This window comes from Hyperolius riggenbachi, chromosome 2 (genome assembly GCF_040937935.1).
Source record: "Hyperolius riggenbachi isolate aHypRig1 chromosome 2, aHypRig1.pri, whole genome shotgun sequence".
NCBI lineage: Eukaryota > Metazoa > Chordata > Amphibia > Anura > Hyperoliidae > Hyperolius > Hyperolius riggenbachi.
Window position 1 is genome coordinate 258,637,708 of NC_090647.1, and position 24,011 is coordinate 258,661,718.

Sequence of the window (24,011 nt, forward strand, 5' to 3'; positions counted from 1 at the left end):
TTACATTGTATGTCATTTAGGTGCCCCAAGATCCATAAATCCTGAAAACTGTTAAAAGAATCCAGATGCCAGCAGCACTCTTAGTGGAAGTCTTAGGACCTATTTCCACTACACGCAAATTGGATGTAGAAAAACTGACTCCAATGAAAGATTATGGGCCTGTTTCCACTAAACGCGATTTTTTATTGATGCAGATTTTCCCATAGGCATTCATTGGAGTCAGTTTTTCTGCATCCAATCTGCATGTAGTGGAAACAGGCCCTTACAGTTTAGTGGAAGCCTTGCAGGAGCCGATGCCTCTAGACTATGTAGTCAGCCAATGAAAAACCCCTTTTCTGATTACTCACTTGTAGCTGATGCAGACATTGCAGCACATGACAAGTGTAAAGCACATGACAGGGAAGCAGCTAATTTCAGCGCACAGCACTCAGCATCAAGCGCTGGAGCTGGGTGCCACTATAGCACTAATGCTATAGTGTGCACCCGGCGCAAGGGTAATTTAGGGTTCTGGTTATCGCCGGACCCCAAATTACTTGTCCCTCCGAGTTTCTACGACTGGGAGGAGGGATAATATTTCAGGCCGCCAGAAATTTAAGCGGCAGCAGGATGAGCCATCATTCGGCTCACCCTGTGCCCAGCTTACTGGCAAGGTTATAAGCAGATGCATGCAGCCATAAAGTGTCAGTACATTACAGCCAAATTCCACTGATAAATTGTGTAGAGCTAGTCCCTGCAGCCAATTAAGGCCTCGTTCAGACTATACGCGTTGCCGTCCGCATTTTGGCAGCGCGTATAGTGTGCGACACGCAAGAACGGTAGAAGGGCATAGACAGCCCTTCTACCGTTCCCATCATATGCGCTGCGTGGCAGCACGATTGCGCTATCGCGTGCTGCACGCATTTTTGGGAATCGCAGCGCAGATCCCATTCATTAATGGGATCTGCAGCGCAGCGCATAGGAGCGCAGATGGCGTGCGATCGGACGCGTTGCGTTCCAATCGCACAGCCATCTGCGCTAAATGATGTGAACGAGGCCTAAGGCAGATATTGTTAGATGTAACAGAGATCGGTAGCTCAAGTGGCAAATATGCTTGATGTTTCCACACTGCATATTTCAGTTCCGGACATTTTCCAATATTTTATCCACTTTACAAAACGGATTTGAATATCCGCAAATAACATGATTAAAATTTGTTTACTGTTCAGATACTACAATTATAAAAGAAAGCGTGTCTCTGTTTCATTGCCTTTTAAAGAGAAACTCCGACCAAGAATTGAACTTTATCCCAATCAGTAGCTGATACCCACTTTTACATGAGAAAAATAATGATTTTCACAAACAGACCATCAGGGGGCGCTGTATGACTGATTTTGTGCTGAAACCCCTCCCACAAGAGGCTCTGGTACCGTACGGTACTCCTGGCAAACTGCCACAATGTAACAATGTTCAGACAGGAAATAGCTGCTTACAGCTGTCTGTTAAAGCCAGACCAGCTAGCAACAGCTCCTTAATCTGCCCACAGTAACAATGTCACCATGTAATACATGTCAGAATGTGAATCTGGGAGAGGAAAGATTTTACAATGGGCAAACACTGACTAAATCATGTATACATAATTATTGTAAAAATGAAGCACTTTTTTTATTACATTATTTTCACTGGAGTTCCTCTTTAAAGCACATCCACTCAAAAGATATCATCTACGACATTGTTATATTGTTCTACATGATGCAATAGACAAGATATAGAACATTTATATATTTAACTTTTCTCCTGGCGAACTCAAAGTGCCAAAGTTGCAGCCACTAGGGAGTGCTCTATAGGCAGTAGCAGTGTTAGGGAGTCTTGCCCAAAGTTTCCTCACAGAATAGGCGCTGGCTTACTGAACAAGAAGAGCTGAGATTTGAACACTGGTTTCCTGTGTCAGAGGCAGAGTCCTTAACCGGTACGCTATCCAGCCAAAAGGACAGTGCTTTTCATTACAGTAGTATTCATAATTTTTGTTACACACACAAGTATACATATCCATTACTGAAAGACATAACATACCCCTAAATACTTTTATTGCTGAACAACACTAATCAACACCCTGTCTAACCACATCAAATCATCCCTCTTGCACTGTTGCTTCCTGCCGATTAGCAGGAAGCGACGCCTTACGCGTTTCGTTATCCGACTCATCAGGGGCTCAGCCCAACCAAGCAGCTCAGGGTGACCCAAACTACTAGGAATGTATAGGGGGATAAAAGGAACCAAAAAGCCCTCCTACTAAAAAAGCAAAGCTTGGTGTAATTGCCTTCTTAAAACAGAAGGAAATTTGCAATAATTCAGTTATAAATGAACATTTGTGGTTACCCACAATGCACTACTACTAAATATATGTTAGTGCAACATTGGAACTATTGCAGCATACCCACAGTAGAGATTAGGTTATAGGTGTAGGAGGTGGAGCTCGCTAAGTGCTTTCTGGTTATTACCAAAGCCTTGGAGCTGGAGTCTAAACATGAGAAGCATGCAAAGGTAAATGTATTTATTCCGATCTTGCTCAGTGAGAATTTATATATCTGCCAATAATAAAAATACAGCTATCTGTTATTAAAGTATTACTCATATACCTTTTAGATTGTCTATACATTTTTAGATCAATGCCTGCAGCCAACAAAACTACATATAAAGTGCAAATAAACAGCAAGCGATTTGTTTATTGGAAACAATTGTAATATATATATACAAATGATGTCAGGCAGGGGCAGGTCAATCTAATAGTAAGGCAGTGTTTCTGGTGTTTTCACTTACATAACTCTGGGGTCAGGTCCTAAAAGCAGGTGAGACCCTATTAGCACAGAGTTGTAAGGATCTTAGCTCCTTACCTACAGTATGTGACCAAATTCTATCCTCTACTTTGGTGCAAAAGCTAGGACATGGTATCTTGGTAAGGGGGTGTGGGAGAGAAGTGGGTTTATGTTTGTACTTTGCAAAGCACAGGCACAAATGGAACCTGCCAGGAGGACATTATTGTTATACATTGAAACTAGTGAGAGGTATCTTTTATTAGTCACTTTAGCTTATGTTCCGGAGTCTACAAACATTATTTTCTTCCTCTTCAGTGATCCATTATGTTGCATAATACTCAGCCAATTATTCTTGTTTAAGATGACCACTGTTATGCTACAGATTTCCCTGCAAGCTCATGGTGAACCAGAACTCCTTGGAGTGACCAAAAAGCCTCCTTACTAAGATGCTATGCAAAATAGAAATGTCCCTTCTTAAATACAGAAGGTATTGGCGATTATTCAGGTTCTTCACCCTCTGTTTTCTTCCCACCTGCCCAGCATATTTGCACAATGACTATCGGTAAAGTGTCACCCAAAGTAGTCAGAAGATTCTCCAAGTAATATTTATCTCAGTTGTGTACGTGTAACTTTACTGATAGCTTGGTTTGTTTATGTTAAGTATGCTTTCCAGTGATCCTGTACTGAAAATTTTAGGGAGGCTCCCATACTTGTATTTCATTTTAACCAATGGCCTCTATTTACCAATATTCTACTAATTGGATTCCGGGATAGTAGAATTTCAGCAAATATTACCAATATTTTACGATCTGCATTACCTAGTGTCATTTATACCTGGTGACTTTATTAAATGTACATTCCTGCACCTTTATTGACTTGAGTGGATAACCTTTGCTAAAATGTTTTGCTATTTTCTGTTATTATAATTTCAAAAGTATTTTGTTAGACCAATGCTTCCTATCAAATCATTTTTTGAACTACAAATCAATCTAAAAAGATATGCAAATAGTAATAATCATTTCAATATGATGTAATAGAGACGATCAAATAAATTGGTATAATTCTGAAAGGCATGCAAATTTAATACAAATTATATGTAGTATGGAGATGTTGGGCCTACCAACATCTGACGAGCCCATTTCCAAGCTGCATCTTGTATGCATTAAATCTGCATGCAAGCTAAAGTGCCACCACCTGCACTTTAAGGTAAAGCTAGTGTAATTAAACCATTCTAAAATCACAGCTCTCTACATCATGAATTATACACAGTAATGGTAAACTTTGAAACATTCCTACTGATTACATCAAATAAAAATCTTCTCACTTACCTGCCAAAATATACTATCTATTGTATTTCCAAGAAACCCATCCCGACCTTCTGTGGATACAAGTTTGGGACCAAGAATTGTCATAAATTCATCAAAATCCACTTGGCCATCACCTAAATGAAAGAATATAAAATACTGTATGAAATTCTTAGAGTGGCTTAAACTGGGAAGATTAGCAGTGATGTTTACCCTAACAGGGACAAAGTCAGAACTGTCTGTGTCATTGTGTATCCACTACCTAATTTACCATAATATTTAGATACAACTGTCCCAAATTCAGCTGATGGCGCATGTTGGTTTGACCTACCAAACAGTATGAGAAACACATTGCCACTTTTTGCTGTATATATTATTTACATACAATTACAAGTGTTTCAGTGTAAAAAAATATTGCATTTAAGTCCCACATTAAAACAAACATTTTAAAAAGGTCAATCTGGCCTATAGAGAGGAGTGGTGAAGGGATAGAATGAAGCATAAAACAATACTATAGTCTAAGAAATCTGCAGTTTTAGGAAATAGACACATAAATGGGTCACAACACACGGGTTGCAAACTGCTGCTTTAGAACATTATACTGGCTTTACCTGGACCCACATCTATTTAACATTATGTAATTAGAGCAGACCAGTCCCGTCTTCTGGATAGTGGCTGGACAGTGTACTGGTTAAGGGCTCTGCCTCTAGCACAGGAGCCCTGGGTTCAAATCTTGGCTTCTCCTGTTCGGTAAGACAGCACCTTTTCAGCAAGAAGTAACATTGCTACTGCATATAGAGCACACACTTGTGGCTGCAGCTCAATCACTTTGAATCCGCCTGGAGAAAAGCGCAATATAAATGGTATTTGCCTTTTCTTGTCTACCTTAACCTGAACCTTTTTTTTTATTAACATTATTTCCAATTTTGGCAAGAACTTACATGTCCTGCAACATGGCATGATGCTTTATTATTAAAGGACGGCAGATAAATGTGCTGGAACCCTGAATACTATCTTTGCAGGTATGACCAGATAGCAAGATATAGAAACATAAAAGGAAGTACTAGACACAGTATGTAGTATATATGTGATGAATAGCGGAAAAGCCGCCACATGTTCTGACAGTAAGGCAGCTGATTCCACGTCTGATGCGGCGGTTTGTCCGTGTCAGCATGTGTCTGGGTTGTCTGGAACTGGTGGTGCACATGGTAGGAATGGCGTGGGGGCCGCCGCGTGTTCTGACGGTAAGGCGGCGGATTCCGCGTCCAGTGCGGTGGTTTCTCCGCAGCAACATGTGTCTGGGCTGTCTGGACCTAGTAGTGCACACAGATGGAGAGCTATTCGCGCGCTGCAAGACAAGCTCTTTATACCAATAGGAGGAAGATCAGCTGATCAGGGCGGTCAGCTGATCCCTGCTCAGTCAGTGATTGGTTGATGGGAGCTGGGCGGCGCTGTGGAGCGCTTTACTATATATATATCTCTTGCTGTTCAGTTGCTGGTTGTCTGGTGTTGCGAATGCTTACGTGTTAGCACTCAGAACTTAGTTAGATCCTTCAGTGTGGTGGAACCAGGAGGTCCTGGGAATCCACACTTAGCCAGTTACTGTATATCATCTGTGTTATTCTCTAGCATAGTTCCAGGGTGTTGAGATCACGGCCCTCACGCCCCAGACTAGGAATACTGTATATCAGCTGTGTTATTCTCTAGCATAGTTCCAGGGTGTTGAGATCACGGCCCTCACACCCCAGACTAGGAATACTTTATATCATCTGTGTTATTCTCTAGCATAGTTCCAGGGTGTTGAGATCACGGCCCTCACACCCCAGACTAGGAATACTGTATATCATCTGTGTTATTCTCTAGCATAGTTCCAGGGTGTTGAGATAACGGCCCTCACACCCCAGACTAGGAATACTGTATATCATCTGTGTTATTCTCTAGCATAGTTCCAGGGTGTTGAGATCACGGACTCAGACCAGGCCTTGTTCTGATATCTGTTATGACCTGTAGCGTTCCTGACTATTCTTCTGATCTCTGATTTGGTACTTTGCATATCTGATACTCTGTTACCGACCCGGCCTGTCTGACCTTCTGGCTGTCACCCCCTGCAGGGTGTCCAGCCTTTCCGCAGGGGTCCCCTGCTCTACAGAGGGGACACTGCTCCTTATCAGTCAGGGACTCCCTCTCCAGGTGTCCTTGACTGCAGTAGAGTCTTCTCTACTTATTGGACCACCTGCTACCCCGGTGGTCCAAAGGTTACTGTTGCACCAAAACACTTACACACTCAGGTGTCTAGAGGTTAGACATATTTGATTGTTGGCGATTCTGCAGATCTCCAGTAGTCAGGTGTATCTGTATTCTTGGGGATACTGCAGATCGCCAAGAATCAGATTCTCTCTCTGGTTGCTGACACCTATCGTTACAATATAACATGATTATTTTGGATAGTGCAATGTGGCACAAAAAATAGTGACAACTAAAAACTCCATAGAGTAATCTGTGCTGCGCTAAAGTTCCTAGGTTCATCTCTGCCATCTCTAGACTAGAGATGGCCCGAATCTCCGATTTTCGGTTCGTGAACCGGGTTCACAAAGTTCCACAAAAGTTCGGTTTGCACGAACTTTCGCGAACCGCAATAGACTTCAATGGGGAGGCGAACATTGAAAACTAGAAACACTTATGCTGGCCTGAAAAGTGATGGAAAAGATTTTTCAAGGGGTCTAATCGTACTCAATGCCAAGCAGCTGCAGCTAAAGCTAACAAAATTTTGGGATGCATTAAAAGGGAAATAAAAACTCGAGATGCTAACATAATATTGCCCCTGTTTAACTCTCTAGTAAGGCCACATCTGGAATATGGAATTCAGTTCTGGGCACCACATTACAAAAAAGATATTGCAGTTTTAGAGCAGGTGCAGAGAAGAGCAACAAAATTGATACGTGGGATGGAAGGTCTCACTTACCAAGAAAGGTTAAATAAACTGTGTTTATTTAGTCTAGAGAAAAGACGCCTTAGAGGGGATCTAATTAACATGCATAAATACATCAGAGGGCAATATAATAGCTTGGCGGATGAGCTTTTTGTCCCTAGGCCTTCTCAAAGGCCTGCGCATGGAGGAAAAAAGTTTTAGCCATTTATTTAGGAAAGGGTTCTTTACAGTAAGAGTGATTAAGATGTGGAATGCATTGCCACAGGAAGTCGTTATGGCAAACTCTATACCTGCATTTAAAGGGGGCTTAGATGCTTTCCTTGCGTTGAAAGACATCCATGGCTACAATTACTAGGTAATGCCTAGTGATGTCGATCCAGGGATTTTATCTGATTGCCATCTGGAGTCGGGAAGGAATTTGTCCCTTTAGGGGCTAATTGGACCATGCCTTGTAAGGGTTTTTTCGCCTTCCTCTGGATCAACAGGAATATGTGAGGGAGCAGGCTGGTGTTGTACTTTATACTGGTTGAACTCGATGGACGTATGTCTTTTTTCAACCAAAATAACTATGTAACACCTGGAGGGGGGCATGACGGAGTGGGATAGACGCCAAAAGTTCCGGGGAAAAATCTGGATTTGATGCAAAGCAGCATTTTAAGGGCAGAAATCACATTGAATGCTAAATTGCAGGCCTAAAGTGCTTTAAAACAAACATCTTGCATGTGTATACATCAATCAGGGAGTGTAATTAGAGTACTGCTTCACACTGACACACCAAACTCACTGAGTAACGCACAACAAACAGCTGTTTATGTTGTGACGGCCGTACTGGACTGGTGTGCACCATGGCGAGATTGCTCTTCCTCAGTGATATCAGGTAATGTCTGACTACCTTTTCAACTTTCGATGGTTCTTTCTCTACCATTGATAAAGCTTACATCTATTTTTTTTAAATTACATTTTCTGCTGGCTGTTCAGTAGAAATGGGCCGAACGGTTCGCCGGCGAACGGTTCCACGCGAACTTCGGTGGTTCGCGTTCGCGTCCCGCTGGCGAACCTTTGCGGAAGTTCGGTTCACCCCATAATGCACCTTGAGGGTCAACTTTGACCCTCTACATCACAGTCAGCAGGCCCAGTGTAGCCAATTAGGCTACACTAGCCCCTGGAGCCCCACCCCCCCTTATATAAGGCAGGCAGCGGCGGCCATTACGGTCACTCGTGTGCTGCCTGTGTTAGTGAGAGTAGGGCGAGCTGCTGCAGACTGTCTCTCAGGGAAAGATTAGTTAGGCTTAACTTGTTCCTGGCTGGCTGCATACCTGTTCTGTGAACCCACCACTGCATACCTGTACTGTGAACCCACCACTGCATACCTGTTCAGTGAACCTGCCACTGCATACCTGTGCTGTGAACCCATCACTGTATACCTGTTCAGTGAACCTGCCACTGCATACCTGTTCTGTGAACCCATCACTGCATACCTGTTCAGTGAACCTGCCACTGCATACCTGTGCTGTGAACCCATCACTGCATACCTGTTCAGTGAACCTGCCACTGCATACCTGTGCTGTGAACCCATCACTGCATACCTGTTCAGTGAACCTGCCACTGCATACCTGTGCTGTGAACCCACCACTGCATACCTGTTCTGTGAACCCGCCACTGTATACCTGTTCTGTTCAGTGAACCCGCCACTGTATACCTGTTCAGTGAACCCGCTACTGCATACCTGTTGTGTTCAGTGAACCCGCCACTGTATACCTGTACTGTTCAGTGAACCCGCCACTGCATACCTGTCCAGTGAACCCGCCACTGCATACCTGTTGTGTTCAGTGAACCCGCCACTGCATACCTGTTGTGTTCAGTGAACCCGCCACTGCATACCTGTTGTGTTCAGTGAACCCACCGCATCAGTGCGCATACCTGTGCAGTTAAGTGAACCCACCTACCTACGTGAGTGCACGCAGTGTGATATACCACTCCGTGCATACCCGATATGGACAAAACAGGTAGAGAAAGAGGTAGTGCCAGAGCCAGATGAAGGCCACCCAGCAGGTCTGCGCGAGGTCGTGTAAATGTAATTTCGTGTGGACCTGGCCCACAGTACAGTGCTCGGAAGAAGGCACGTCCCATCACCTCCCAAGATTGTCAGGACGTGGTTGAGTATTTAGCGACACAGAACACCTCATCTTGCTCAGCCACCAGCGCTACTACTAGCACCACTTCCGCTGCATTTGACACTTCGCAAGAATTATTTAGTGTTGAAATCACTGATGCACAGCCATTGTTGTTACAGCCAGATGAATTTTCACCAGCTCATATATTTGAGTTACCCGGCAACACTATGGATGTAACGTGTAAGGAGGATGAAGGACCTACTGATGGTGCATGTTTGGATTTGTCTGAGGCAAGCGAAGCTGGGCAGGATGATTACGATGATGACGATGATAGGGATCCTCTGTATGTTCCCAATAGAGGAGATGAAGAGGGGGGCAGTTCAGAGGGGGAGTCAGAGAGTAGTAGGAGGAGAGAAGTTGCTGAAAGAAGCTGGGGCAGCTCTTCGTCAGAAACAGCTGGTGGCAGTGTCCGGCACCATGTATCGCCACCTATGTACAGCCAGCCAACTTGCCCTTCAGCATCAGCTGCTGAGGTCCCCATAGTGCCCACATCCCAGGGTGGCTCAGCGGTGTGGACATTTTTTAATGTGTGTGCCTCAGATCGGACCAAAGCCATCTGTTCGCTCTGCCAACAAAAATTGAGCCGTGGAAAGGCCAACACTCACGTAGGGACAAGTGCCTTACGAAGGCACCTGGAGAAAAGGCACAAACAGCAATGGGATGGCCACCTGAGCAAAAGCAGCAGCAGCACACAAAAGAAAAGTCACCCTCCTTCTTCTCTTCCTCCTTCAGGTGCATCATCTGCTTCTGCCGCTTTCTCCCTTGCACCTTCACAGGCACCCTCCTCCACTCCGCCTCTGCCCTTGAGCGGTTCCTGCTCCTCTGCCCACAGCAGCAGTCAGGTGTCCGTGAAGGAAATGTTTGAGCAGAAGAAGCCAATTTCGGCCAGTCACCCCCTTGCCCGGCGTCTGACAGCTGGCGTGGCGGAACTGTTAGCTCGGCAGCTGTTACCATACCAGCTGGTGGACACCGCAGTGGAAGATGCCAGGCCACACTTATTTTTCGAGAAAGGCCATACCCCAACTGCACCGTGAAGTTGAGAGGCAAGTGGTGTCATCTCTTGCGAAGAGCGTTGGGTCAAGGGTACACCTGACCACGGATGCCTGGTCTGCCAAGCACAGGCAGGGCCGCTACATTACGTACACAGCCCATTGGGTGAACCTGGTGGTGAACGATGGCAAGCAGGGCGCAGCGGACCAAATTGTGACACCTCCACGGCTTGCAGGCAGGCCTCCTGCCACCTCCTCTCCTCCTGCTACATGCTCTTCGCTGTCCTCCTCCTCCTTGGCTGAGTGGCAGTTCTCCTCTCCAGCTACACAGCCCCAGCTCCGCAGGGCCTATGCTGCATGCCAGGTACGACGCTGTCATGCCATCTTAGACATGTCTTGTCTCAAAGCGGAGAGTCACACTGGAGCAGCTCTCCTGGCTGCTCTTAAGAAATAGGTGGATGAGTGGCTGACCCCGCACCACCTGGAGATAGGCAACGTGGTGTGCGACAACGGCAGCAATCTGCTTGCCGCTTTGCATATGGGGAAGCTGACACACATACCCTGCATGGCACATGTCATGAATCTAGTTGTTCAAAGATTTGTGGCAAAGTACCCTCGCTTAGCGGATGTCCTGAAGCAGGCCAGGAAGTTCTGTGGGCATTTGAGGCGGTCTTACACAGCCATGGCACGATTTGCAGAAATTCAGCGGAAAAACAACATGCCGGTGGGACGCCTCATTTGCGATAGCCCGACTCGCTGGAATTCGACCCTGCTCATGTTCTCCCGCCTGCTAGAACAGAAGAAAGCCGTCACCCACTACCTCTACAACTACAGTAGAATGAAACAGTCTGGGAAGATGGGGATGTTCTGGCCCGACAACTGGACACTGATGAAAAATGCATGCAGGCTCATGCGGCCGTTTGAGGAGGTGACCAACCTGGTGAGCCGCAGTGAGGGCACCATCAGCGACTTAATTCCCTACGCTTACTTCTTGGAGCGTGCTGTGCGTAGAGTGGTGGATGAAGCTGTGAATGAGCGTGACCAGGAACCGTTACGGCAGGAACATGCATGGGACCAATTTTCATCAGACCCAGCTGTTTACTCAACACCTGCGGCAGCACAGAGGGGGGAGGAGGAGGAAGAAGAGAAGTCGTGTGCAGAAGACGAGTCAGACTCAGAGGATGATGAGCAAGGTGTTTCTTTGGGGGAGGAGGAGGAGGAGGAGGAGGGGACGGCGGCAGGAGAACACCCGCAGCAGGCGTCGCAGGGGGCTTGTGCTGCTCAACCTTCCCGTGGTATTGTTCGCGGCTGGGGGGAGGAGGTTGACTTACGTGACGTCACTGAGGAAGAGCAAGAGGAGATGGAGGGTACTGGATCCGACTTTGTGCAGATGTCGTCTTTTATGCTGTCCTGCCTGTTGAGGGACCCCCGTATAAAAAAACCTCAAGGGGAATGAGCTGTACTGGGTGGCCACACTACTAGACCCTCGGTACAGGCACAAAGTGGCGGACCTGTTACCAACTCACCGGAAGGTGGAAAGGATGCAGCACATGCAGAACCAGCTGTCAACTATGCTTTACAATGCCTTTAAGGGTGATGTGACAGCACAACGCCAGCAAGGTACCACTGCCACTAATCCTCCTCCCGTGTCCACGCAGTCAAAGACAGGACGCTCCAGCGATCTCATGGTGATGTCGGACATGCGGACGTTCTTTAGTCCAACGCCTCGCCGTAGCCCTTCCGGATCCACCCTCCACCAACGCCTGGAACGGCAGGTAGCCGACTACCTGGCCTTAAGTGTGGATGTAGACACTGCTGTGAACAGCGATGAGGAACCCTTGAACTACTGGGTGCGCAGGCTTGACCTGTGGCCAGAGCTGTCCCCATTTGCCATCCAACTTCTCTCCTGCCCTGCCGCAAGCGTCCTGTCAGAAAGGACCTTCAGCGCAGCTGGAGGCATTGTCACAGAGAAGAGAAGTCGCCTAAATCACAAAAGTGTTAAGTACCTCACCTTTATCAAAATGAATGAGGCATGGATCCCGGAGGGCTGCTGCCTGCCCCAAGACTAAGTCAGTCCCCGCACACACAGCATCTCTGCCTGCACGCCGTGTGACTGGCTGCCTGGCCTGCCCCAAGAAGACTAAGTCGCTCCCAGTCCCTCCACACAGCATGTCTGCCTGCAGGCCGCTTGACTACCTTCTCCGCCACCACCAACAGGGTCCGGGACTCCAGGCGGATTGCTGAATTTTTTAGGCCGCTGCTAGCAGCGGCCGCTGTAATAATTTTTCTGGTGCGTGTACATGGGCAGCACGGTGGCATAGTGGTTAGCGCTCTCGCCTTGCAAGCGCTGGGTCCCCGGTTCGAATCCCAGCCCGGTCAACATCTGCAAGGAGTTTGTATGTTCTCCCTGTGTCTGCATGGGTTTCCTCCGGGCACTCCGGTTTCCTCCCACATCCCAAAAAAACATACAGATAAGTTAATTGGCTTCCCCCCAAAAAATTGGCCCTAGACCATACATGCACTACACGATACATACATATGACTATGGTAGGGACTAGATTGTGAGCCTCTCTGAGGGACAGTTAGTGACAAGACAATATACTCTGTGCAGCGCTGTGTAATATGTTGGCGCTATATAAATACTTAAATAAATAAATAAATAAATAAATAAATAAAAATGACTGCCTAATTTTTCTGGCTGCACTGCGGGCAGCTGCAACAACAAAAGAAAAGGCATGTAGATGCGCCCATTCCCCTTCGTGATCATTACCTTGCCGTGGTGAAGGGGCTTGCATATCACAATGAAGCAATGACCGGCGCCTAGATGAGTGTCTCGGGTGGCACACAAAAGATAATAAGGTCGTTGCTTCATTGTGGTCAGACCAAATTTGATCAGCTGGACAGTCACTGTTCTGTCATTCAGCTACATCAGCCAGGCGACCATATGGGCTGTAAAGCCACCAAAACCTGCACTCTCGCCATGGTGCGCACCAGTCCAGCACGGCCATCACTACACAAACAGCTGTTTGCGGTGCGTTACACGGTGAGTTTGGTGTGTCAGTGTGAAGCAGTACCTTAATTACACTACCTGATTGATGTATACACATGCAAGATGTTTTAAAGCACTTTAGGCCTGTCATTTAGCATTCAATGTGATTTCTGCCCTTAAAACGCTGCTTTGTGTCAAATCCAGACTTTTCCCTGGGACTTTTGGCATGTATCCCACTCCGCCATGCCCCCCTCCAGGTGTTAGACCCCTTGAAACATCTTTTCCATCAGTTTTGTGGCCAGCATAATTATTTTTTTTTTCAAAGTTCGCATCCCCATTGAAGTCTATTGCGGTTCGCGAACTTTAACGCGAACCGAACCTTCCGCGGAAGTTCGCGAACCCGGTTCGCGAACCTAAAATTGGAGGTTCGGCCCATCTCTACTGTTCAGTACCTGCAACGAGAATCTTTTATGGAGGGCAAGTCTGCCATTGTGAGTGATCACGGGTAATGGTCGGGGAATCAGGGTTCGATTCCGGTCCAGAGTGGGAGCCAGAGAACTGGCTACCACCACCGCACATCCAAGTAAGGACCCATTTGCTGTATAAGTAATGTACCTGCCCTGATTGTGCTTTGCAGACCAGGAATCTGTGGTCAGATGGACCCTTGACCCAGTTCTGTGTGCCAGAGATGACACCACTTGCCTTTAACGAGAATGTGTTATGGAGGGCAAGTCTGCCATTCATTCAACTGTGTGAAACTTTAGATGGTACATTCTCAGTAGCATAGTGACCACGGGTAATGGCCGGGGAATCCTAGATTGATTCTGGTCTGGAGTGGGAGCCTAAGAAACGGCTACCACCACCACACATCCAAGGAAGGCAGCAGGCCCACTGTGGGCAAAGGAGCAGGAACGGCTACCACACATCCAAGGAAGGCAGCAGGCATGGCATGCACGTCCCGAGGTAGTTACCAAAAATAACAATACAGGAGGACTTTCGAGGCCCTGCTGTATATGACACTGATAGACTTTACTACCTGTAACAAAGAATTTATTATAGAGGGCAAGTCTGCCATCCATTCAAGTGAAAGGTATGCACTGACTGCCAGGTATAATACAATGTGCAGTCACAGATGCAGTGAATGTTATGCAGTGACTGGTATTACAATACAATGTGCAGCTGTCACACAGGTGCAGTTAACAGGTATGCTCGGAGTGGTATATTACACAGCGTGCGGTCACACAGGTACTGTGAACAATTATGCAATGACTGGTATTACAAATGTGCACCTGTCATACACAGACAGGTACCGGACAAGCACAGTGACACTGCGTGCACTCACGTAGGTAGGTGGATGCACAGTGAACAACAGGTAGGTATATGCAGTGGGTATTACAATGTGCACCTGTCACACACAGACAGGTACCGGACAGGCACAGTGACACTGCGTGCGCTCACGTAGGTGGGTGGGTGCACAGTGAACAACAGGTAGGTATATGCAGTGGGTATTACAATGTGCACCTGTCACACACACAGGTAGTACTCACTGAATGTGCTGGGCCTGGCAGTGGCACACACAGTAGGAATTAGCAAGGCTGTCTATGCAACATAAGTGTCAGTGGGACACACAGAAAAAAAATAGATCACAAGAACAAGATTAGCTCTCAAAAGAGCTGTTGTGGGGTGCTTTTTTAGCAACAAGAATCAGCAAGGAGCAAGCTAAGAAGCCTACAAGTGCCTAACTAAGCTTTCCCTATAAGAGTCTGTAGCAGCTATCCCTTCACTAATTACTGCAGGCACACGAGTGAGTGAAAGGCCTGATGCTGTCTGCCTTTTATAAGGAGGGGTGGGGCTCCAGAAAGGAGTGTAGTTTAATTGGCTACAATGGGCCTGCTGACTGTGATGTAGAGGGTGAAAGTCGACCCTCATGATGCACTATGGGGGCGAACCGAACTTCCAGAAAAGTTTGCATTCGATCGCGAACCCAAACCACTGAAATTTGCCGGGAACCGTTCGCCGGAGAACCATTCGGGCCATCTCTACACTAGACCTCCTTCACACTGCCAGAATGCCATCCCCTACAGAACCATCAGGTGCAGGAGCATCTTCTTCCCCCAGGCAATTCTCCTACTGAACTCCAGTCCCCCATCCCAGGTCAGCCTGATTGAGGCACTTTAGTTCCTTGGTCAGCATTATTTCCAAGCACTCGTGAAGAACTTGCCCCATACCCTAGCTGTTAGAGTTCTTGCTTGTACCCTTGCTCTGAATACATGCTTCTCATGCCTCCATTAATAACATTTTGCATTTTTATGTTGTAAAAGTGTACGTCATTCAGCATACTTGATGAATAAAGGTGATTCAGATAATAACGCAGTAATTTCTCCAATGATTAAATGGAACCAAATAACCATACATCCCAGATACAAATGAACAAAACTGTAGCAAAACTCATAATGAACTACAGTATATACAAAGTTAAAAACTTTGGTGTCGATATATAAAGGGTCAAGAATTCTGATCATCAGAAAAACGAATGAAAGTTTTCAGATTGCCTTAGGCTAGTTTCACAATAAGGCATTGGTCTTGGCGCAATACACAATACACAATTTCTTATTAAGGTACCCCAGAAGGCTCTATAGCACTGTGGTTCACTGGCCACACTGGTAACTGTATTTACTTTATTTCACTACAGTATACACTTTACACTTACTCTTAATGGCACTTGGACTAGGATTGGACGGCATATATTTAGCCATTAGTCTGAATCCACAGAACAATTAACTATAAATGATAAAAACTCTGCAATGAACACCTTAACTACATCTTTCCAGATAACCCATAATCTCTGGACAATAAGACAAAAAATGGACATCTGCCAGCTATACCAAGAGGGGTTAAGAAAACAAACACACTGGACATGATTCACAAAGCTTTTCGTCTTTTTTCTCCTTATCTATATTACTTTTTTAAGCTCCCAAAAAGCAAAAATATAATATAATTAAAGTAAGAAAAGTAATACTGAAATTAAGTTAATCAAGAACAACTTAGCAACTTACTTATAGTGATTATTTTACTTGTAAATGTGCTGAAAGGTTATTTTATCAATTAGGTGATAAATAAGTCATTTCTGAGAAGTTTTGTGAATAGAGCCCATTATATTTACACTTAGAAGCTCATTTACAATTTCAAGCAGTCTAATTTAAAGCAATATCATTCAAAAGGGTAAAGTTCAGCTTTCTAAACAGAAAAAAATGAACATAGTTCTATGCTATCTTAATTGCCAAAGTACCACAGATAATAGTAGTTCTCAACTTTGAATAATTACCCTAAATATTTTCTGTGAAAAAAACAGAAGGTCAAAGAAACAATTGTTAATTATTTCAGAATGCAAATAACAAAGGAAATAAAAAAGGACATCTCAAAAGATGCCTTGTATACTGACCCCATTTATTTACCATAGTCTTGCAATGGTTTCAATGAGGTTTGAGGGGGAAAAAAATCTAGGTAGAAATAAATTACATTGTGAAATGTAATTAAATCAGAAAACACATTTTTTTCTGCAATAAGTAGTGGTGAGTGGAAAAATCTCCAAGTGTCATGTAATTCTCCACTCATGCAAGAAATGCAAGCTCTGCTAGCAAATTAACCACTTCAGGACCACAGTCCTAAACCATACTAAAGACCAGGCCATTTCTTGTTTAATTGGCCACTGCAACTTTAAGGCCAGCACAACACAGCACAGTAGTGATCCCCTTCCCATTTTCCCCCCACCAACAGAGCTCTCTGTTGGTGGGGTCTGACGGTGTCACATGGCTGTCCCCAGTACAGCGCTGCTGCAGATCACAGCGCTGTACTTAGTAGAAAGACATCGGTTTTGCCGTCTAAAATTCTCCCGAGTGACTGAAGGCGGGGCGGATCTCCTGCAGTAGCCGATCTCCTGCAGTAGCCGGCCCCAGGACTTGACACCAATTGGCAATAGGCGGTCCTGGGGCTGCCATCGCGGCCACGCCCTTTGACCTGGAGTGGTCATCAGGTAGTTAAAGCCACTAGTTGCTGATGGATTAGCTGGCAGTTGATTGATTAACACTTATAAACAACTAGTGGCTTTTATTTACTCGGCCAGCTTAGGTTAACGAGGCAAGCTTTTCCCCTCACCCCTAGATGGTAAAAAGTACCTATCATTAGAAAAAGTTTAAAGAAAAAATGAGTAACTACATTACCAAATCCTTACAGCTAGAGTCTAAACATTAAAAGGATGCAAAGATGAATTTATTGATTCATATTTCTACCTCGTTAAGTGAGAAATATGTATCTGCCAATAATAAAATACAGTTACCTTTTATTAAAGTCTTACTTGTATAAAGTTCAAATGAGCAATAAAATTATAGAAGGTGAGGACCACTAAGCAAATGAGGCAGAAAGTATTTAAGTGGTGTAAAAGACTGAAAATTTAAGCTGTAGCAAAAGTATATTCAAGGTAACCTTACAGTCCTTAGTAGGCATTTTATAAACCCAATTAGCAGCATCTACTGTACAATGGCAGCACTTAAAGGACCACAATTGCAAAAGATTAAAACATGTGTACAAGGTGTAAATTTCCGCCAGATTAAAATGCACTGTTAATTACTTTTTCCCTATGTTTCTGTTGCTTACAGTAAGCAGTAAAAAGCTGACAGGTCTGATAGATTTTGAACTTATCAATCTTGCTCATGGGGTAATGTCAGCGTTTTTTTATTATAAAAAGCACTTATTGAATGCCAGTTTCTGAGTCCAACTGCCAGAATAGAGTGCAAATGATTATGAAGGCTGACCAATATCTTTTTATTGATCATTTTCAGGCATTGCTTTTGTATAGAATAAAGGAGAAAATCCCCAAGAGGGGATGAACTAGTCCAACACCTGTCAGATCTTTACTGTAAGGGACTGCAACATAAGAGAAAAGTAATTTTATAGTGCATATTACTCTGGGAAAAATGTACTTCTTCTTAAAGAGAACCTGTACTGAGTAAAGTTATTTAAAATAAACACACAAGGTAACTTCAAATGAACATTACATAGTTACCTTGCCATCAGTTCCTCTCAGAAGCTCACCATTTTCTTCTGACAATAATCCCTTCCAGTTCTGACAACATTTTGTCAGAATTGAAATATATCAGTTGTTGTCAGTTATTTATCAGTTGCTGTCAGTTACAGCTGAGAGGAGAACTGCTGTGCCAAGTAATGTATATGTTTCCCTATGGCTCAAGTGGGCGATGTTACAGTTTAACAGTGTGCTGACCAGAAAGCTGTTATGGGGTAATGGCCATTTTCAAAATGGAGGACGGAGAATTCCATTGATCACAGTGGACAAACAGGACGCGGGAAAGGAGAAAGAGATTGAGGAGTAGACTACACAGGAGGTAAGTATGACTTCTGTATGTTTATTTTGACTTTTAATTTTCAGTTCAGGTTTTCTTTAAGTAGGCAAACACATGTATTTTATATTTTAAAAATGTTCACGATGGTGGTCTTTTAAAGGGTGTGTGTAGTTACAATAGGTCCACATTCAGGACTATAATTAAAGCAAAAGGTGGTTCCACAATTTTCTGACACAGAGGGTTGATCTTTTATGCATCTCAGTAATTTATTTTTTCCTATATTGTTTCTGAACTGTTGCAATGTTATCTTTCACAGAGCAGTTACAAGTTGTTGGTTGTGTGAGTCAGTCTGCAAAGCAAAAAAAAAAAGTTAATATTGAGAACCGTGTGATTTTGACACACAATTGACACACAGGTAGAGATGAAATCCGCACACCCGCAGGTGTAAAAGTCCAAGGGTTTTTATTTCAGACTCTTAGCCTAGCCGTTTTTGCTGTATTTGTGAGTCTGAAATAAAAACCCTTGGACTTTTATACCTGCGGGTGCGCGGATTTCATCTCTACCTGTGTGTCAGCCTTTGCTACTTGGTTTCCACCACCTCTGCCAAGGTAACAGAGGCAGAGCAGTCCTTCCTACTGTATTCCTCACAATTGAAAGCTGCAGTAGCAGTGGCAGCTCTCATGTTGTGGTTGGTACTGGGATTTAATAATCTGCCTTATTCTCTCCAATTCCCTACCCTCTATGACGTGTGCTGTTGAATTCCTGCCTAAAGCTGTGTACACATGTCAGATGAAACTCTGCCAAGGCGGCCAATAACTACATTTCTGCCAATAATCTAGCATGTGTAGGCAGCCTCTCAATGCCCCAGATCCCTCAGCTATTGATCAGCCTGCTGGATTGACTTGGCAAAGTTCTGAGTGAGCGCATTATGCTCAATACTCACCCTGCCCACCATGTGATGCAGCTCATGCACCTCCCACCTCCTGCAAAGCAGCAGAACACATTTGTAGCCTACAGGCTAGTTACATGACTGTACAGCTTTGGGCCTGTAATGTCGGTTGATGGATTTTTAGTTACAATCCCTGCTTGGCGACATGTCTCACAGGTGTGTACAAGGCCTAAAGCTGGAAGCTAACCCACATATTATCACCAGAAAACGAAAAAAGAAGAAGTCTTCAGCAGTAAAGTCAGTTGTCACTCACCTATTAATACTCCTGAGGTAAACTGGGGCTACACAGTAATATGAGATTGAAAAAAACTAAGGGGAAGAAACATTAGGACATTCACTGTCATATTGACTTCCCACGGGGCAATGCAACAGGCTGGGAAATGTCATATCCCAGACCAAATGACACTATGGGAGCTACACACCAGCAAGTTAGTCTAGTTTTCTTATGTTAAAAAATCATATTGATGTATATTTTGTTTAATTTTGTTATACCATCATTGCATTTTTAAAACATATTAATATTGCCACACTTGGAGCTATCTATAATGTGTTGCCTAGAGTTCTGCCTTATATTACATCATTCAAGATAATTCCATAAATGGTATATATCTGCCTAAAAAATCACACTACATATCATATCCATAATATAGAAACCTGCTGCCATGCATGAAATGTGAAAAAAGTAACTTTGTCCTAATTTACTGCTTGAAATGTGTCTCAGATACTTTACAATATTATACTCCAACAACACAGAAAAAGGAACAGATGGCAGAAAGGAACACTTCTAGGAGGCTGGACCTGTTCCTTTCTAAGAAGACTGTCTATAGTGGATGTGCTTTTTATTAGTTTGAGTACTGTATAATCTATACATATAATATTAGCAGTATAAAGAAATCAATCTCAGATAAAGTGGTTCTAATCCTTGCTTTAAAGAGGAACTCCAGTGAAAATAATGTAATAAAAAAAGTGCTTCATTTTTACAATAATTATGTATACATGATTTAGTCAGTGTTTGCTCATTGTAAAATCTTTCCTCTCCCAGATTCACATTCTGACATGTTTTACATGGTGACATTGTTACTGTGGGCAGATTATGTAGCTGGTCTGGCTTTAACAGACAGCTGTAAGCAGCTATTTCCTGTCTGAACATTGTTACATTGTGGCAGTTTGCCCAGAGTACCGTACGGTACCAGAGCCTCTTGTGGGAGGGGTTTCAGCACAAAATCAGTCATACAGCGCCCCCTGATGGTCTGTTTGTGAAAATCATTATTTTTCTCATGTAAAAGTGGGTATCAGCTACTGATTGGGATAAAGTTCAATTCTTGGTCGGAGTTTCTCTTTAAACTTCTACAATGTAAATTCAATCTTCTCTCAATCCTCAACTGAGAATTTGATATAATGTTATCTGAAAATCATATTCTATTATGTTACATATTAAGTTACATATTATGGGATTACACTGGATCTTTCCATTCATGACTTATGGAAAATTCATTGCATTTTTTTAAAGAGAACCCGAGGTGGCTTCCTAAGAATGAAATCCGCACACAGAGGCTGGGTCTGCCTATACTGTCCAGCCTCTGTTGCTATCTCAATCCCCCTAAGTCCCCCCTGCGCTCTGCTATCCCCATAAATCACAGCCGCGCTGTTGACATGCAGCGTGATGATTGGAGGGAAGGGATGCGGGTGGGGACCGGAGCTATGCAGGAGGCGGGGGGAGCGGCGAGAATGACACAACAGAGGTTAACACAGCCCATTGCGTGTCGACAGCGCGGCTGTGATTTATGAGGGCATAGCAGAGCGCAGGGGGAACTTAGGGGGGGGGGGGGGGGTTGAGATAGCAACAGAGGCTGGGAAGTATAGGAAAACCCAGCCTCTGTGTGTGGATTTCATTCTTAGGAAGCCACCTCAGGTTTTCTTGAACTCACTGTTAATCAAATGTACTGGGATGACCAAAGTAGAAACTGGTTTAACTAGCTGTAGCCAAACCTGCGAAGGACAGAGAGACTTTACAACATCTCTACCTATGACTCTACTGATTGCAGAGCCGGATTTACCATAAGACACTGTAGGCACATGCCTAAAGGCGTCTGATGATGGAAAGGCAGCTTCCCTCCAAATGCCTTCTTACCCATGCATAATCCCAAGCACAGCGTAAATGAAAAGTAACTGACTCAGGTTTCTGCATTCCTCTGTCCAGAACTCCCTCAGGGACACCTCTAGCTACCTAATACTGAAGTTAGCTCTGGCTACCTAATACTGAGAGACACATGTAGCTTTCTATGATGGGCAAGAGAAGTAAGGGAGAAGGCCAGCCAGCACACTTGCGGTGTGGTTCAGTGTTTGTAGGTTCATGGAGGCCGAAGTCAAAGTTGTCAGGACATCTGTGCCTATAGACTTCTGTGATATAAATCCAAAATTTCAAATTACAGCAACATCTAGGGTTTGGAAGGGGACATTTTAAAGAAAATTTAACATTTTTTGAGAGAAACCCACAAATTAAAAAAAATAATAATCAGCTCATCTTAATGTAAAGCAAGGATTAAGGGCAAACCTTATTTTCGATTGCTTATTTTGCTTTATGTGGATGTAAAGTTTGATTGCTTATTTTGTATTATGTGGATGTAAAGCAATTCCACTGCATTTCACCTGGAAGAAAGGAGTATCAAAGAGTTTAGTCAATGCACATGTTGAAACTAAGGGGTTGATTCACAAAGTTTACTTATTTTTCACCTTAATTGTAAGGAGAGCTAATGCATGAGATAATTAAATAATGAGAGATAATTTGTTAGATAAAACAGATAAGGAGAGATAAAAAATGGGTTAAGTCAAATAAGGAGAAATAAACCATGAGTTACGTCAGTTAAAGAGACATAAATCATGAGCTAAGTTAAATAAGGAGAGATAAACCATGAGTGAAATAATTTAAAGAGAGATAAATTGAGAGTTAATAAGATAAATCATGAGTTAAGTTAAATAAGGAATGAAAAACTACAAGTTAAGTAACTTAAGGAGAGATAAATTGTGATTTAATAAGATAAATCATGAGTTAAGTCAAATAAGAAGAGATAAACCATGAGTTAAGTAATTTAAGGCAAGAAAAATGGTGAGCTAATAAGAGTACATTTAGATAATTCAGCAGAAACGCTTTGTGAATCAGCCCCTAAGTAACATGAAATCTGAGCACCTAATTGCCTAAAAGCAGATAGCTAGAGTGTATGCATTGTCAATTTGTACTCCATACAGAGTACTGTTGCCACTGTTTAAAACAAAAATGTAATTTGAGTTAAAGGACCACTCCCACGAAACATTATATTTTCAAACATCCCCACATCGTCCAGCTCCTCTCCCATATTCAGTTGACATAAACACTGCTGCTCTGTCTGCTTCTAATGACGCGCAGTCCTGTAAAAAAGCGTCATTAGATGCAGCCACAGCAGCAGTGTTTACATTGACTGAATAGGGGAGAGGAGCTAGCGAGAGCATCTTATTGCACAGCGATGTCTGCGCTGTGCTGAAAGCTATCTACTGAATTCTTGGGCAGAGAGTGGGGGCTGCGGGGACCTGGTCAGCCGAGAGATAGCAGGAGAATTTATGGCAGTTGGGAAAGACTGGGGCCGAGAGAAGGATTATACCATCAGTTACTTAGTTTCTGACCAGGCTTCCCCTGTGATGGATTTATAGATACAGAAGTCCGTCAGCGGGAGTGCAGGGATTGACGTGTGCAGTATACAGTGTCATATGGATCTTTAAAGGGCCATGCTAGAAATTGAAATAAATGACACTGTCAATATTCTGTATGGTTGCTATAACTACTGTGGGGGTGTTTGAAAATATAATGTTTCATGAGAGTGGTCCTTTAAGTACTTTACATTTACAAGACAAGACAAATAACATTTATATTGCGCTTTTCTCCTTGCGGACTCAAAGCACCAATTTAGTGCAGAAACATTCTGGAAAATAGGTTTATGACAGTTTAACAACAAAAATGGATTTTTACCTTTAAAGCCTTTTAACAAGATTTCTGTTCCAAAATAGTAGATACAACTAATGTAGTATAACAATGTTTGTATATATCAAGGCTACAGGAGCAATTTTCATACTGGATTGGAGCAGATATTAAACCCGTAATTTCAAGGGCCACTACAGCGAAAAAAAACTGTAAAATTTAAAATATGTGCAAACAATTTTTTTCCAGAGTAAAATGAGCCATAAATTACTTTTCTCCTATAATGCTGTCACTTACAGTAGGCAGTAGAAATCTGACAGAAGTGACAGGTTTTGGACTAGTCTATCTCTTCATAGGGGATTCTCAGCAAGGCTTTTATTATATTTCCGAAAAAGGATTTAAACAATGATGCTGGTCAGCTTCCCTGCTCCCTACACAGTTTTTTGGCAGTTGGAAAGAGCAACTGCCATTCACTAAGTGCTTTTGAAAATAAATATATCCCTGAGAATCCCCTGTAAAGAGATGGACTAGTCCAAAACCTGTCACTTCTGTCAGATTTCTATTACCTACTGTAAGTGA

General features: G+C 43.7%; 1 protein-coding gene across 8 annotated transcripts in view; it reads right to left on the bottom strand.

The window, feature by feature from the left end:
* Positions 1-24,011, bottom strand: part of CALN1 (calneuron 1) — a 416,505-nt gene that overhangs the window by 174,511 nt on the left and 217,983 nt on the right. For all 8 annotated transcript variants that reach the window (XM_068265345.1, XM_068265342.1, XM_068265340.1 and 5 more), the window contains one exon: positions 4,121-4,233. In XM_068265345.1, the coding sequence (XP_068121446.1) occupies positions 4,121-4,233 (113 nt within the window). The remainder of the gene's footprint in view (positions 1-4,120; positions 4,234-24,011) is intronic.